The sequence below is a fragment of the Talpa europaea genome, assembly GCF_964194135.1.
Source record: "Talpa europaea genome assembly, chromosome: 6".
Taxonomy (NCBI): domain Eukaryota; kingdom Metazoa; phylum Chordata; class Mammalia; order Eulipotyphla; family Talpidae; genus Talpa; species Talpa europaea.
The window spans coordinates 96,862,886-96,880,028 of record NC_140072.1 but is presented as its reverse complement, the minus strand read 5'-3'; the positions used below and the strand labels follow the sequence as shown (position 1 = coordinate 96,880,028).

The following is a 17,143-nucleotide window of genomic DNA, read 5'->3' as shown; positions in this document are numbered from 1 at the left end:
AGGGTGGTGGAATAAGGGAGCTGAGATACTGAGAGGCTGAAGTGGTTTAAACTGGGTGGGAAAATAAAAACAAAAAGCAGATGACAGAATGTAAAGGAATTTAGGACTGGGAGGACTCAACTAGTTAGTCCAAGAACAGACAGAAGAGACGGTGACAAGCATATGGAATGGAAGTTACAATCAAAGACAGTATGCCCAAATTTAAAATTTCTGTGGCAGAAAGTTCAGAAAATAAGGTCCAGGGTGTAAAAGTAAAAAGTTAAATGAATACAAACAAAGGTTAAGGATACTGGAAAACTGAATCTAAGGTACTAAATGAACCATTATAAGCCGTGAGTCTCAAAAAGGGAACGCAATGTATACGCACTTCTGTTGGAGTATCTAATATGCCAAAGACAGGATGGCAAAGGCAATTGCAACCTGGCTTGCTAATCATTGGGGAGAGTATTAGAACTGCTGTAGACAGATGGCAAGAAACTTAAAGAAGGGTGAAGGAGCAATTATCTGAAATCTGCGCCAAGGAGGCCTTCTATGACACCTAATCAAATAGTCACTTTTTGTTCTTGTTTTACTTGAACTTTTCATAGCAATCTGCACTGGTTACCACAACTTCTTTCTTGAAATTCTCCATCTACTTCTATGGCATGTCCTATTCTTAGTTTTCTTCTATCTCTCTGGCTCCTACTGTTAAGCTATCTTTTCTTTTCACTCTACCCTCTCTGATAAATGTCCTCTACAGTCAAGGTTTTATGATCTAATGTACCTACCTACATTCTAGTCCCCAATGCTCATGTAATATCTCCAAATAGATATCTCAAAACCTCCTCATACTCATTAATGTCAAAAGTCAGCATCTCCAAGCCCGCTTTCAATATTCCTGTCTCAGCAGCAGTCACCATACTTTTCACAGAGGTACTCAAACCCAGAACTTGGAATTCTCCTTTAAGCCTCTTTTCTCTGCAACTTCATTAACTATGTAACCGCTAAATAGTGCCCATTTTTCTCTCCTAGATGTTCAACCTAATTCTGTTTCCACCACTGTCAGCTTTTAAAAGCTTCTATCATATCATGCCTTGGACAAGCCAATCTGTCTGGACACTAGTTCCTGCCTCTCTTCATCTCTTCCTAGTTAGGTCTGAGCTCAGTTCAAATCTTCCTTTGAACTGGAAGGAATACCCAGCTCCTCCAGGCCAGGTCCTTCCTCTTAGAAGTTGATCAGGGAAGAGAGGAAGATAATGGCAAAGTGAAACAAATACACACATAGCACAGAGTTGTTGAAGTTGGCTACCAATAACAATAATTCCAATTTTCTCAGTTTATAAAATGATTTAATTCATACAACTGCTAGAGACATAACCAAAATTAGCTAATCAGGAGCTCATACTTTACCAGCTGTCTCAAATGAACTAAAAACTTGGGTGATCCAACAACTAAGTTTACCTATCAACTACTTAGTTGCTTTATAATCATTGCTAACTAGTAAAATCATTGTCATTCTCCTCGAGAGCATTAAAAACTTTTGAAAGGAGCTAGCACCGGGCCTCCCCGGTGGCGCAGCGGTTGAGCGCTGGGTTGCGAAGCTGCCCACAGCCTCTGCGGCGCCAGTTCGATCCCCGGCTGCTCCCCGGCCACCAGAGGAGGGTCCCACATGGCGCGCAGACCTCTCTCCTGCCTCCCGCTGCTCCCCTCAGCAGTGTACTTCGGTCCTTCTGCCTGCTCTGCTCCCCGCTCTGGCTCTGGTGAATTCTCTCACCCTCCCGCGCTTCTGACTGTACCAATATCAGTGCTTGTATCAATCAATCAATCAATCAATCAATAAATAAATAAATAAATAAATAAATAAATAAAAAGAAAGGAGCTAGCACCAGTGAGTTATACTAACTTCGATCTGATCAAAGCCAGGGCTAAGTAGTAGAGGCAACAATCTAGTATCTCAGCAGTTAAACCATTTCCATTCCAACTAGCAGGCTACAGTCCTCAATAGTGTCACTGTCAGCTCTTCAAAAACTAAGACTCAAACAGAAAATGAACTCTTACTTGATTATTGCTCTATGTAAAATAATAACAAAAAGATACAACCAACAGATAAAAATAAACCTCAAAAAACTAGTAGTGGAGTTGTAAGGACAAAAACTTGGCTTTGTAAAGAAGTCACCTAGAGAAGAGGAGCTTCATGTGCAGGGCTTTGAATTATTCACTAAGTTAAATCACTTCATGGTTCTAACTTCACTGACTTCTAAGTTTAATGCTGCAATTAGCTATGGTTCCCTTATCAATGACAAGACTGGGTCTTCCCACACCATTAACAATAACTTAATTAACAAATATTCATTCTTCACATACTAAATTGCAGGCATTGTGCAAAGTACAGTAGGATCAAAGATGTCTAAGACTAGGGTCAATTATAAAATGATAAAACAAATGCTAGTGTGGTTGTATTAATAAGCTATACATTCATGTGTATGATAGCATCTGGCGCTTTGGGCTAGATTGGGTCACAGATTGGCAGCCCATCCATACACCTACTTTAGAATATAAATTAACTGTGTAACTCTGTCATTAAGCAAAACTTAGTTCAGCTAACATTTTTTTTCTTTGCAATCTGTTCCTCAAAGAAGGAAGCAATGTGTAGATCTGGCAGTACTGAGACAGGAAACAAAAAGTAAGAAAATAACAAATTTGGTAACATTTAACACAGGTCTTTACAAGATAAGTAAGATTCTACCAAGGATAAGAAAGGACATTATAATATATCCTGCTCCCAGATTCCTTCATTTATTAGCCAAAGATGTTACTAAAATTCTTTAAATTCACCGAGCCCATATTAACTGGTAGCTAGATCCTAGGTGCTTAAAAATTAAATTCTTCTGATTGTCTCTTCACTCTCATCCAATTCTCTACATAGTACTTAAAACAGATGTTTATAAACACATTTATTGAATTCTATATATTTTTAGTTTGCTTTAAATCTTTAGGTTCATGTTACTTTCCCTCAAAATTACCTCTCAAGTCTTAAAGAACAGTAATTAACTTTTGCGTCGAACAGCATAATAATGTATGAAACTGAAAACTTAAGCTAATCTGAATGAAGTACAAATTTTATCCTGCTGGACAAAAAGAGTTTTAAGTATCTTTAAAATGTCAGTCCTTTACATGTCTATATAACGTTGGGGTTACATTTTATTCTTCCTTATATGTATATGCTCCACTCCATCAAGCCTCCTGTGCCAGTGCCCTATCATTTCTTTTCCCTGTCCCGTCTTCCTCCCCCAATTCCCTCTGGTAACCAATATATTTTTCATTTTTCACTAAGTCTAAGATTTGTTTCGCTGTACTTTGCCAGTATTTATTTTTTGGTTACTTATATTCCACAGATAAATGAAACCATCTGGTATCTGTCTTTCACTTTGACTTCATTTAGCATAATCACCTTAAGGTCCATCCATTTTGTACCAAAAGGCACTATTTCATCTTTCTAAACAACGAAGTAGTAGTCCACTGAGTATATATCCCACAATTTTTTTATCTAGCCATCTGTCGATGGACACTTAGTTTGATTCCATGGCCTTATCACTCTGAATGTGCCTGATCTTGTCAACTAAACAGGGTTGGAGCCTGGTTAGTACTGGGAGGTAAAACTCCTATGTTTTATAATTTCAGAAACACAGTATTTGATTTTAAAGTACATTATGACCATTCTAATAGTTCTGTCTTAGTCTCCTGCTTCAGGATAAGGTATCCTAGTCCTTTCTGTGAAGACCATAAAATAGTGTCCTAGTGAGGTATTCTTTAAGAATATTGAAGCTAGGGCCTCCCCTGGTGGCACAGCGGTTGAGCGCTAGGCTGCGAAGCCGCCCGCAGCCTCTGCAGCGCCAGTTCGATCCCCGGCTGCCAGCGAGGGTCCAACATGGCATGACAGACCTCTCCTGCCGCACCCGCTGCTCCCCTCAGCAGTGTATTTCATCACTCTGCCTGTTCTGTTCCCTGCTCTGGCTCTAATAAATCCTCTCACCCTCCCATGCTTCCGACTGTACCCAGTGCTTGTATAAATAAATAAATAAATAAATCTTTAGAAAAGAAACAATGGCAATAAAAGGTGAAAGAGTAAACATAGTTTAGGAAAAAAAGAATATTCAAGCTGGACATATACTAGATTTTCTTGCCTAAGAAATTACTAAAGTCACAAGTCCACAGTCAGTCTCAAATTTCTTACACTTTGCTTATAGAAACAATTTCCAGTCTTTCTATAGTACATGGGAAACACTACATATATTGCCCTTACTATACTCTGCCTAGGATATTGCAGTCATTCAACAAATTTTTGATGAAAAAAAAAAATCAAATAAACATAGCAAAGTATTATACTTTTTTTTTAAAAAAAAAAACAGCGTATACACCTTATAGCTTCTGCCACTGAATATTTAAAATAGGTGGCATGTAGTGGCTCTTCCTCACAGAGTAAATAAAGTACAGCCCCATTTTGATAAGTGTTATTATGAAGAGATGCTATTAGGTCTTCCAAAAACTACACTCATTTATAGTCTCATACAGTATTGCTTATAGTCCTATTCCCTAATACCAACATTGTAAGGGAATTCAGTGAATCAATACTACACTAATAAAAATGAATGTTTATCTTTAAACCATCAAGTAACAATATTCTCAAACTCACTATATACCAAATCTGAACAGCAACAAAATCAGGACCAGTTATTTTCAATTGAATATTTGCAACAATGTACAAAATCAAATTTCCTTTTTTAAATTATTCATTGGGGCCAGAAAGGTCATGATTTTGAAGTACTCAGCCTTAAAGTTAAGAAAATTATTTTACTAGTTCTGAATCTTTTACTCACTTTCTTCTTTCTTCCCTCCACCTTGCAATCTCCTCTGGAGTGTCTAACTTGATCTTCTTCATACCAGGAGCATGCATCTAGGAAGAAAATGCCTGTTGAACTTCAGGAAGCACATTTATGCTTCTGACATTCTCAAGTATTATGAGGGATAATGAAAACTTTGCACCGACCATTAAATTTACTAGCAGAGACAATTCTAAAACTACAAGTGCATGGATTATATATAACCTTACTATAATTTTTCCTTTAAAGAAAAATAGTAATAATTTCTTGGTTATTTAGACTAGAACAATTAATAAGGAGTAAAAAGGTGACATAATTCTGATTATGAATTAGATGTTACTCATTTTCTGAACTGACATTAAATACTCAAAAATGACCTACCAACCAAAATTGAAAGAGGCAGCTAAAGAAATAATACACAGTGATTTTTAAGCATCATAGTATAATAAAACAGTATAAAATTTAGAATCAGTAACTCAAGTACAAGAATCAATTCTGAGGTCATGGTCAAATCACTGTTTTATCTGTTGAACAAAGCCAATATTGGCTTTGTTGAGCGCCGCACTGTGAAGCTATCCACAGTCCCTGCAGCGCAGGTTCGATCCTGGCCGGCCACCAAGAATCCCACAGGGCGACGCAGACCTCTTCTGTCTCGCCCGCTGCTTCCCTCAGCAGTGCATTTTGTCAGTCTGCCTATTCTGTTCCCTGCCTCTGTCTCCAGTGAATCCTCTCTCCCTCCCACGCATCTGGCCTGTACCCCAGTTCTTGTATAAAAATAAATAAAAAAATAAACAAAGCCAATATTACCTACTTCACATAATGGCTTATAAGGATAAAATGGAATAAGAGATACAGAAAGTCTTAACAAAGTACTCCAAGAATGTTACTTATTATTAGTCTATATGAATCAATGAAATAAAAACAGCATGTATCCAAAAAACACTTAAGAACTTACATTTCTCCAATGAAACTGGACAATCTTCTCATGTGCACTAAAAGAACAATCTACTTCAGGACACTGTTAAGAAAAAGACTATTTTAGACTACTCAATGTTTTTCATATTAAATTTACCCTACTACTACATAAGAGACATATTCTGGTCACATTACATAGCCTTCTCATCAATGTGGTGTTACCACTAGGGATGTGAATAGTGATGTCAATAGCAAAACAAGTATATCTTCAAAACAGAGTTGCTTTTAAGAAGGAATAACATTCTTGAAGTATACAGTATAACAATACATATCATTTACTTCTCTACTTGAAAGAATGCATGACATCAGCAATGTTGTAAAATATTCTTAATTCCTAAAGTTGAGGGGCATGCCTATAAAATGACAAAGAACATTTCCAAACTAAGAATATTCTAATTAAAATTTTCTTTAAAAATCATTTAATACGGTTCAGGCCACCCTCAGAGGTTGAATGGACGTGGCAAATTATAGCCTGGTTAAAGGATCAAGAGCAGCCTTAAAGGGGAAAGAATTCAGTAGGTGCACAGAGCAAATGGAGAAGAAGTCAGTCCTCTCAGAAGCCAAGACAACACACACATACAAACAACTGACAGATGGCCCTTCTCCTCTGCTACATTGCCTCTTCCTGAAGCAGTGGGCTCTACACTCTCAATCTGCAAACCCCAGGGTCACTGTCCTAATTCGTTAAGTTATTATAACAACATTTCTATGAAAATTATAAACTATTAAGGATAAAAGGTTCAGAATTTTTACCAAATATATCCATTCTGCTAAACAAATTTAACAATCAAAGAAACCTACTTTCGTATGTTCAGACATGTGTTTATCATACTTTTCTTGATTTTTAAAACCACGATCACAGGTATCACAAAAACAATGAAAAACAGGCTCCTTTCTTCTCTGCAAACAAAAAACAAAGATGCATTAGGCTTTTGGCAAAAAGTCTTTACTCAATAATAAAAATATAATTATACTTCTAGTAATAGATTCTTTGATTTTTCACATCACTCTTAAATGTAGAAGAAACTTCAGAATACATTTTTTAAAGAAAGGGTAATTCTTTTTATTTTAAGCAAATATATTAGGAAAAGACATACATGATAAAAAAATGTTTAAATCTGAATAGTGCTAACAGAAACTGAGTATATTTCAAACTGGTAACTAATTTACATTCAATATAGCATTATGTCAAAAAGAAAAAAAAAAATGAAAGGTAAAAAATAGTTCTTCATCTTTCAGGAAAAACAATTATGTCTCTCTCTTTTTTAAACCATAAAGAAGAAAAAAAAAATCATTAACGTAAAGATTAGTAACTCTTTGTACCCAATATGCTGTTTACGCTTAAACATAAAACAAAGCAGAGCATTACAATAACCAGACAATGAGGAAATAGTTTCCAATAATTTAATGTTTGGATGGTGTTAATACATATAGTAAATTTGCTTGATATTTTGTTAACATTACCGATATGGTTTTTAATGCCAAAATGAAGAAGAGTAGTTTTATGCTGCAGACATTACTCAATTCATTCTAAACAAATGACATGTATACTTTAAAATCTGAAAGACTATAGATTTGTAAGCAACATCGAAATAAAAGAAATGTATTTCAACATTTGATTTCTAAAGTATAATAACGGAAAACCAAAACGGCCACCAAGAACAAACGACGCAGCAAGCGGGAGTGTGAGTGGAAAGGAACTATTGCAGCCACCACACCCCTTGAACGGGAGCTGAGGCGAACCCTGCAGGATTCGCCGCGGCGGTGAGCGAACGGTGAGCGAACGGCTCCGGGCGCCATTAGAGAAGAACAAAGACCCCGGGAGACTCGCACACAGCCCGGGCTGCCGGTAAGCTTGCGCGGAAAGCGGCGCGCTCGCGCGCTTGAAAAGCAAGTGCAGACCAGGATCGCGGCTGCCCAGGTCCCCGCGCCTGCGACCTAGGCTTGGGAGACGACCTAGGCATGCGGGGAGACGCGCGGAGGTCCTCACTGAGGTGAAGGTCCCTCCCTGAGTAAGCAGGAACCAGGCGCCCAGGCACAGGAGCTGTGCAAAAGGCGCCATTCCCGCGCCACTGAACTGGGCTACAGCCCGCGTCCTGGAACTGAGGGCTTTGGAACTGAGACCCGGGGCACGAAATTAGGGGCGTGGGTTCCCCACGACGGTGGGGCACAAGGCAGACACAGCACCTCAAAGCCGTTGAGGTGTACCCTACCATCCCCGCTTTGCTCCCTGTCCCACGGGGTGGAAAATCAGCTCCCCAAGGGCTCTAGGAGAGATCTTTGGCGCCACCTAGCGACTTGTAGCCAGCACAGGCTCCTGAAGGAGCTAGTGGCCAGCTGGGGAGTTAGCCCACACCGGGCCCCTTCCGAACAAGTAGTCTGAGCCCACAGGGAGAGCGAGCACCCACAGCCAGGGCAGACCAGGCACGCAGAAGAGTGTGCCTGACACCGGACGCGCAGGGAGTGTGTCCCACATCACCATTTTAGAACAGGGACATTTCTTCAGTAAAGACTACCTGCAGAAGGCTTCCTCAGGAGCCAGAGGTGAGCGGGGGAAGTTCGCCCACGCCAGACCCCCTCTGGCCTGCAGTCCAAGCCCAGAGGGGGAGCAGGAACCCACCGCTGGGGCAGACCAGGCGCACAGGGGAGTGTGTCCCCACATCGACATTTTAGGACAGGGACCTTTCTCCAATAAAGACTGCTTGAAACTGACAGATGACTCCTGGAGGAACCAGAGGGGAGAAGAGAAGCCCACCCAAGATGCCGGCCAGTCCCAACAACACAGTGTCCCAACGCATACGGCAAATTAGAAAACAGACAGTAGGGAGGAGAAGAACCACACGCAACCTAGCAACTCTCCAGAGAAAAAGCACACCACAAAAAGAAAACCAGCCCCCAGATTGCAACGACAGTAACTTGGAAGAACTTCTGAGCCTTCCAGAAAGAGAATTTAAAATTGCCGTGATTAAAAAACTGACAGAAGTCATAAAGGAAAACAATGATAAGGGAAAAATAATCAACGATCAGAAGAATGAAATTGAGTCCCTAAAGAGGGAAGTAAAAGAAATGCAGGAGATCAAAGAATTAGTGGAAGAACTAAAGAATTCTGGGAAAAGCAATGAAAGCAGAATTGATGAAATGGAAGAACGAATAAGTGCTCTTGAAGACACAGAAATAAAAAGAACCAAAACAGAAAAGGAAAGAGAAGTACGAAGGAAAAAGAATGAAGAAAGACTTCGGGAACTATCTGACTCCATGAGGAAAGGAAATATAAGAGTTATAGGAATACCAGAAGGAGAGGAGAGAGAAGTAGGAACAGAGAAAATATTCAAAGAGATAATTGAAGAGAACTTCCCAAATGTGAAGAAGGAGCTGAAAATTGATATACAAGAAGCAAGAAGAACACCAAACTTCCACGACGAACGAAAAAATACAGCAAGACACATAATAGTAAAGCTCCCAAGAATCCAGGACAAGGAAAAAATAATGAAGCTGGCAAGAGGGAAGAAACAGATAACATTCAAAGGAAAGCCAATCAGGCTGACATCAGACTTCTCCGAAGAAACACTACGGGCAAGGAGAGAGTGGAAGGACATAGTCAACAGACTCCAAGAAAACAGATGCCAACCAAGAATACTCTATCCCGCAAAGCTCTCCTTCCTCTTTGAAGAAAGAATATGGACCTTCCCAGACAAACAGAAACTCCGGAATTTCATTGCAACTAAACCCCCACTCCAAAAAATACTACAAGGAGTCCTAAAGCCAGAACCTCAGAGGGACGAATAACAATGAAAGAAGGCCAAAAAAAAAAAAAGTTATTAAAAGAATAAATAAATAAAATCAAAGGAAAGACAAACACAATGGCAAATACAGATGTTAACATATCAATATTAACTCTAAATGTAAATGGACTAAACTCTTCAATAAAAAGACACAGAGTTGCAGCCTGGATTAAGAAACAAAACCCAACCTTTTGCTGTCTCCAGGAAACACATTTAGCTACAAAAGATAAAAATAGGCTCAAAGTTAAAGGATGGAAAACAATCCTACAAGCAAATGGACCAAAAAAGAAAGCAGGAACAGCTATACTTATATCAGATAAAACAGATTTCAAACTCAAAAAGATAAAAAGAGACCCCAATGGTCACTACATTATGATCAAAGGGACAATACTTCAAGAAGAAATAACACTCATTAACATATACTCACCAAACGAAGAAGCACCAAAATATATCAGACAACTGTTGTCCTCTCTGAAAACAGACATCAGAGAAAACACATACGTAGTGGGAGACTTCAACACACCACTATCAACAATGGATAGATCAACAAGACAAAAAATAAGTAAAGAAACCAAAGCTCTAAATAAGGACCTAGAGCAATTGGGCTTAACAGACATCTATAGAACACTAAACCCCAAAAAAACGGAGTACACATTTTTCTCAAGCGCACACGGATCATTCTCCAGGATCGATCACATACTGGGGCACAAGACAAACATCAACAGATACACCAAGATTGAAATCATATCAACCATCTTTTCTGACCATGAAGGCATCAAACTAGAAATAAACCATAAAAAGAAGGCAAGGAACTTTCCTACCTCATGGAGATTAAAAACCACACTACTGGAAGACCACTGGACTAATGAGGAGATCAAAGAAGAAATTAAAAAATTTTTTGAATTGAACGACAAGGAGGACACCAATATCCTAAATGTATGGGATGCAGCAAAAGCAGTTATAAGAGGAAAATATATAGCAATAGAAGCTCACATCAAGAAACAAGAAAGAACTCAAAGAAACAACCTAATCTCGAAGCTCAAAGATCTAGAAAAAGAACAACAAAAAAACCCCAAAACCAGTAGAAGAAAAGAAATAATAAAAACCAAAGCAGAAATAAATGAAATTGAAACTAAAAAAACAATCCAAAAGATCAATGAAACCAAGAGCTGGTTCTTTGAAAAAATAAATAAAATAGACAAACCCCTAGCCAGGCTCACAAAGGAAAAAAGGGAGAAAGCACAAATAAACAGAATCATCAATGAAAGAGGAGAAATCACAATGGACACAGCAGAAATCAAAAGAATAATCAGTAACTACTATGAACAGTTATATGGAAACAAGTTTAATAATCTAGAGGAGATGGACAAATTCCTACAACTCTACAATCACCCAAAGCTAGATAAAGAAGAAATAGAACACCTGAACAGACCAATTACAATTAGCGAAATTGAAATGGTAATCAAAAACCTCCCCAAAAACAAAAGCCCAGGACCTGATGGATTTACAAATGAATTCGACCAAACATTCAGAGATGAATTAGTGCCTATCCTTCACAAACTCTTCCAAAAAATTGAGAAGGAAGGGACAATACCAAACACGTTCTATGAAGCCAACATTACACTAATACCAAAACCGAACAAGGACAACACAAAAAAGGAAAACTACAGGCCAATCTCCCTAATGAACACTGATGCAAAAATCCTCAATAAAATTTTAGCCATCAGAATCCAACAATGTATCCATAAGATAATTCACCACAACCAAGTAGGATTCATTCCAGGGGCACAAGGATGGTTTAACATCAGAAAATCAATCAACGTTATCCAACACATCAACAAAAAGAAATATAAAAACCATATGATAATATCAATAGATGCTGAGAAAGCTTTCGACAAAGTGCAACACCCATTCATGATAAAAGCCCTTGAAATTCTTGGGATACAAGGAACATACCTCAACATCATAAAGGCCATCTATGACAAGCCAACAGCCAGTATCATTCTCAATGGTGAAAAGCTGAAAGCAATTCCATTAAGATCTGGAACAAGACAAGGATGTCCACTCTCACCACTGCTTTTCAATATAATACTGGAAGTCCTAGCCAGGGCAATAAGACAAGAGAAAGACATCCAAGGAATCCAAATAGGAAAAGAAGAAGTCAAACTATCACTATTTGCAGACGATATGATATTATACATAGAGAACCCCAAAAACTCCACAGAAAAGCTAATTCAACTCATCAATCAGTTCAGTAAAGTGGCAGGATACAAAATCAACATGCAAAAGTCAGTAGCCTTCCTATACACAAACAATAAATCTGAAGAAGAAAAAAATCAAAAAAACCATCCCTTTTGTTATTGAAACAAAAAAAATCAAATATTTGGGAATAAATCTAACAAAAGAGGTAAAGGACCTATACAAAGAAAACTATAAAACACTGTTAAAAGAAATAGAAGAAGACACAAAGAAATGGAGAGACATCCCCTGCTCGTGGATTGGAAGAATAAACATTATTAAAATGGCCATCCTTCCAAAAGCAATATACAGATTCAATGCTATTCCAATCAAAATTTCAATGTCATTCTTCAAAGAAATAGAACAATTATTGATGAAATTCATATGGAATCACAAAAAACCCCGAATAGCCAAAGCTCTCCTGAAAAAAAAAGAAGGGAATGGAGGCATTACACTCCCAGACTTCAAACTATACTACAAAGCCATAATCATCAAAACTGCATGGTATTGGAACAAGAACAGACATACAGACCAATGGAATCGAATAGAAAATCCAGAAATAAACCCACAGGTTTATGGTCAACTAATCTTTGACAAAGGAGCAAAGAATATGCATTGGAGCAAAGAAAGTTTGTTCAATAAATGGTGCTGGGAAAACTGGGTCGCTACATGCAATAGAATGAAGCTTGACCACTACCTCACACCATACACAAAAATCAACTCAAAATGGATTAAAGAACTAGACATAAGACCTGAAACCATAAAATATATAGAAGGAAATATAGGCGAAACACTACGTGATCTGCACATCAAAGACATCTTTACAGACACATCACCCAAAGCAGTGATAGTGAAGGCAAAGATAAACAGCTGGGACTACATCAAATTAAAGAGCTTCTGCACAGCAAAAGAGACAATAACAAAAACAAAGAGAAACCCCACCAACTGGGAGAACATTTTTGCACCCAACACTAATGATAAAGGACTGATCACAAAAATCTGCAAAGAGCTGATGAGACTCAACAACAACAAAGAAAATAATCCAGTCAAAAAATGGGCAGAAGAGCTAAAAAGAAACTTCTCTGAAGAGGAAATGCAAATGGCCAACAGGCATATGAAAAAATGTTCAACATCACTTGCCATCAGGGAAATGCAAATCAAAACTACCATGAGATACCATCTTACACCAGTGAGAATGGCACATATTAAAAAATCTAGCAACAACAAATGCTGGCGAGGGTGTGGAGAAAAAGGAACTCTTCTGCACTGTTGGTGGGAGTGCAAACTGGTCCAACCACTGTGGAGAGCTGTGTGGAGATTTCTGGACCTACTAAACATAGAGCTTCCATATGATCCAGCAATTCCACTCCTAGGTATTTACCCAAAGGACACAGAAACATCAATTCCAAAGAACACCTGCACCCCTATGTTTATAGCAGCACTGTTTACAATAGCTAAGCTTTGGAAACAACCCAAATGCCCAAAAATAGATGACTGGATCAAGAAGATGTGGTACATATACACCATGGAAAATTACTCAGCATTCAAAAAAGATAAACACATGCAATTTGCAGCAACATGGATGGCGCTGGAAGGGATCATGCTCAGCGAAATAAGCCAAAAAGAAAAAGAAAAATACCGGATGGTCTCACTCATAGCAGGAATCTAGAAAACTTAAATAAGGGACCAGGAAAATGAATAACTATAAGAAAGTGAAAATCAAAATCAACAAAAAACTATGAACCAGAGACACTTTTAGGGGGGCGGGGGCGGGAGGGGAGGGATTGGGGTCAGAATGGGGGGGCTGCAATTGTATGGGGAATATAACAATAAAATTTATAAAAAAAAATAAATAAAATAAAGTATAATAACGAAGAATTGTTCTTCACTTTAAAAAAAGACAATTTATTCCATGCCTCTGCTCCAACCTCCCAATCTGCTAATTTTACACATGCACACACAGACACACACACATACACACATGCACAGAGCACTTCATCAAGGCTTGAGAGCATTTATATTTACCTATAGTCATATTTCCTAAATGCATTTCTCCTGATGCTATAGTGAAATGGATTCAATGTTTTCTTTTTCTACAATTTCTCCATTTATTTCTCAAAAAGATCACATCTGAAGTTTTTACTCACAGCTAAGACCCTTAAAGATCTCATTATTGCAAGGTTCCTTGGTGGTGATAATGGATGTAAAACACTAAGGCGGTTATAAAAACATAGATACAAAACTGTGCCATTAGACTAAAGTGTCACATTCAAAAACATTTTTATATATACCTTTTTTTTCTGTTTTCTACTGGGAGGGAAGTTGTTATCATTGAACTGTGCATCATATTTTCGTGGAAAATAAGGATGTTTCACTAAAAAAATAAAAAGACCAATAAATACACGCAGTTATATAATTGTTTAAAAATTTATCTGCTAGAGCACTCTCCAAATACTTGAGTAAAAATAGTGATAAAGTATTCCAAGATGATTAGGAGTTCAAACAAATTAATAAAGATTAAGAATAGTTTGTCAAATAAATACTTTACAAATTAATGCTTATTAGTGAGTTTACACTGTAGGCATCTATGTCAAGGAATGGACAAGCTAACCTGATAAAATTTCTTGTAGCTATTTCAAACATTAGAAATGTAAATCATAAAATCCCTAATACATCTCTTTCAGCATCAGTTTTACACCAGAAAAACAGAAATCTGTGAAACACGTTTTCTCCCAAATTCTTTTCCTTTTTTATTGCCACAACAGAAGTCTGAAATCCTGATCTTTCACCTAGATTACTGTGCCAACTTCCAGGCTGTCCGCCAGTTTCTAAACTCTCTTCCAACAGATCCTGCACAGTGACATTCCAAAATTCCTCCAATCACAACCCTGCTCAAAAATTTTCCTGGAGTCCTTCAGTGAAATCCCAGTTTATTTTCTCACCCTACTCATCCCAAAACACCCTACAGAATGTTTCATTCACACCAGAATACTGCAATCTTCAGAACGCATACTCTCCCTAAGACGTATCTCTTTCCAAATCCTAAACACCTCCCAAGACACTTTCCAAAAGCTTTCCCCAATTTCCTCCCCACTCTGAAATCACATTTTACATGCCTCTATCCTCTGTCATACTGTACTGTGATTTATATATGAGAAATCACCTGACCTGGGACTGTTTCATGCACATTCATAGTCCCAGCATTTGGCACACAGTAAACACTGATTTGAATTTAATTTAATGCAAAATGAATCTTATGCAAAGTTGGAGAATTCTGTTACTTCAGTTATAACCTATACGCTGATGACACCACATTTACAGCTCCAGGCCCCAACCTCTCCTGAAAGTACAAACTAATAGCTAACAGCCTATTCAATAACTCCACTTGAAACAAACATATTCCAAACTCAATTCCTGGTTTATTTTCCAAATCGGCTCTAATCACATACTTCCAAATGTTTGGCAAAAAAAAATTTGTTATTCCTGTCTCTTCTTCACCTCACACCCCACATATGTTATCATTCAGCAAATCATGCTGGCACTAATGTAGCTTCAAAATATATTTAGAATCCAATCACTCACCATCTCCTGAGTTTCACCCTAGTCCAAATTCCAGTATCTATTACTTGGATAACTGCAATAGCTTTTTAAATAGTCTCCCTGCTACTCTATTCCAATCAGTACCCACATTATTCTTTTCAAAGCACAAATCAAATCATGTCACTCCCCTGCACGACCTATATCATAACAGTGAAAGTCAAAGTCTCGCAGTCTACAAAGTGCTAAAATAGTTGCCTTTCCCCCAAACTTCTACAATTCTACCTAGGGTTCAGTGCTCTCTAGCACACTGGTTTCCATTCTTGTCTTCCATTATGTGCTGCTTCAAGGTCTTTATACTTGTAGTTCCTTCTGCCTATATTCCTATCCCCTTAGATGCATACATGGCTCTGATCTACCTCCCTGAAATCTTTGCTCAAATGTCAACTTCCTTATGACTGACATTTAAAACTGCAATAACTGTTGTTCTTTTTTAAAATTCTCCATAGCAGGGGCCTCCCTGGTGGTGCAAGGGGTTAAGCACCGCACTATGAAGCAATCTGCAGCCTCTGCAGCACGAGTTTGATCCCCTGGCCGGCCAGGGAGCAACTCACATGGCGCAGCAGACCTCTCCTGACTGGCCCGCTGCTCCCCTCAGCAGTGTATTTCAGTCAGTCTGCCTGTTCTGTTCCCCACTCTGTCTCTGGTGAATCCTCTCTTCTCCCTCCCCCCCTTCATCTCTGGCCTGTACCCCAGCTCTTGTATGCATAAATAAATAAATCTTAAAAAAAAAAACCTACTACTCCATAGCACCACTCATTGCCTTCCAATACACACTTTTTCACTTCGCTTATGGTCTGTCTTTCTACACCAGATATCAAGTTCCATTAAACTATAGATGTCTGTATGTTTTGTTCTCTGATATATTCTCAGTCCCTGGCACTCAGTTGGAACTCGATAAATAACTGCTAAACTGAATTGATCAAGCTACAAAACATTAATGACCAGTCTCCAAGAATGCAGGGTAGACTCAGCAAAATATTAATGACCAGTCTCCAAGAGCGCAGGGTAGACTCAGCAGCGGCGATAAATGGGAGAGAGAAGAACAGAAGGTACAAAAAGGTGGTACAGAGAAAATAACCTACCCGGAGTGTTGTGCGACTTCTGATGCTGAGGGAAAACACCAGGAGACTGTCCCCAGTACCATGAGGTGGAAGCCTGGAAATTCCAGGCAGGTTGGCCATTGAGTTGATGCTGAGAGTCAACGGGAGACTGGGCGTCAAAGGGGGGCTGCGCACCGGGGAGAATCTGGGTATCGAAGGGGGGCGGCGCCTCGGGGAAAGCCTGGGCCTTCGTGGGGGGCTGAGCCTGGGAAGCGTGTGGCCCGGCTGCAGGAGGCAACGACGAAGGCGGTGGTGGTGGCGGCAGCGTTGCCCAGAGCATCCAGTTGTCCGACAGCGGGGCAGTGTCGCTCGGAGGCCCCAACGCGGGGGGAAGCTCTGCGGCGGGAAACCATGCCGGGGAAGTCACGAAGCCTCCAGCCGGCTCAGCCATGCCACCCGCCAGCTCGGGATCCTACCACGCGAATGTGGAACACACGTTAGGCGTCACTTCCGGTACGCGACTACACGGCTTGGCCAACCACGGGATGCAACGTCATTGGTCGGCGCCGGAAAAGCTGCTCGCGCTGGCCGCCAAGCTCAGGCTCCCTGTTGGGTAGAGTGAGACGTGCAAGTGTGAGTAGTGACCGCC

General features: G+C 39.3%; 1 protein-coding gene across 1 annotated transcript in view; it reads right to left on the bottom strand.

Moving 5' to 3' along the window:
* The window catches only part of NUFIP1 (nuclear FMR1 interacting protein 1), a gene marked incomplete at its 5' end in the record, with an annotated part of 47,028 nt that extends 30,083 nt beyond the window's left edge, over positions 1-16,945 (bottom strand). Inside the window, 5 exons of the mRNA XM_084234625.1 lie at positions 4,857-4,933; positions 5,815-5,877; positions 6,636-6,734; positions 14,146-14,228; positions 16,537-16,945. Coding sequence (XP_084090751.1) covers positions 4,857-4,933; positions 5,815-5,877; positions 6,636-6,734; positions 14,146-14,228; positions 16,537-16,945 — 731 coding nt within the window. The remainder of the gene's footprint in view (positions 1-4,856; positions 4,934-5,814; positions 5,878-6,635; positions 6,735-14,145; positions 14,229-16,536) is intronic.
* Between the last annotated feature and the right edge of the window lie 198 nt (positions 16,946-17,143).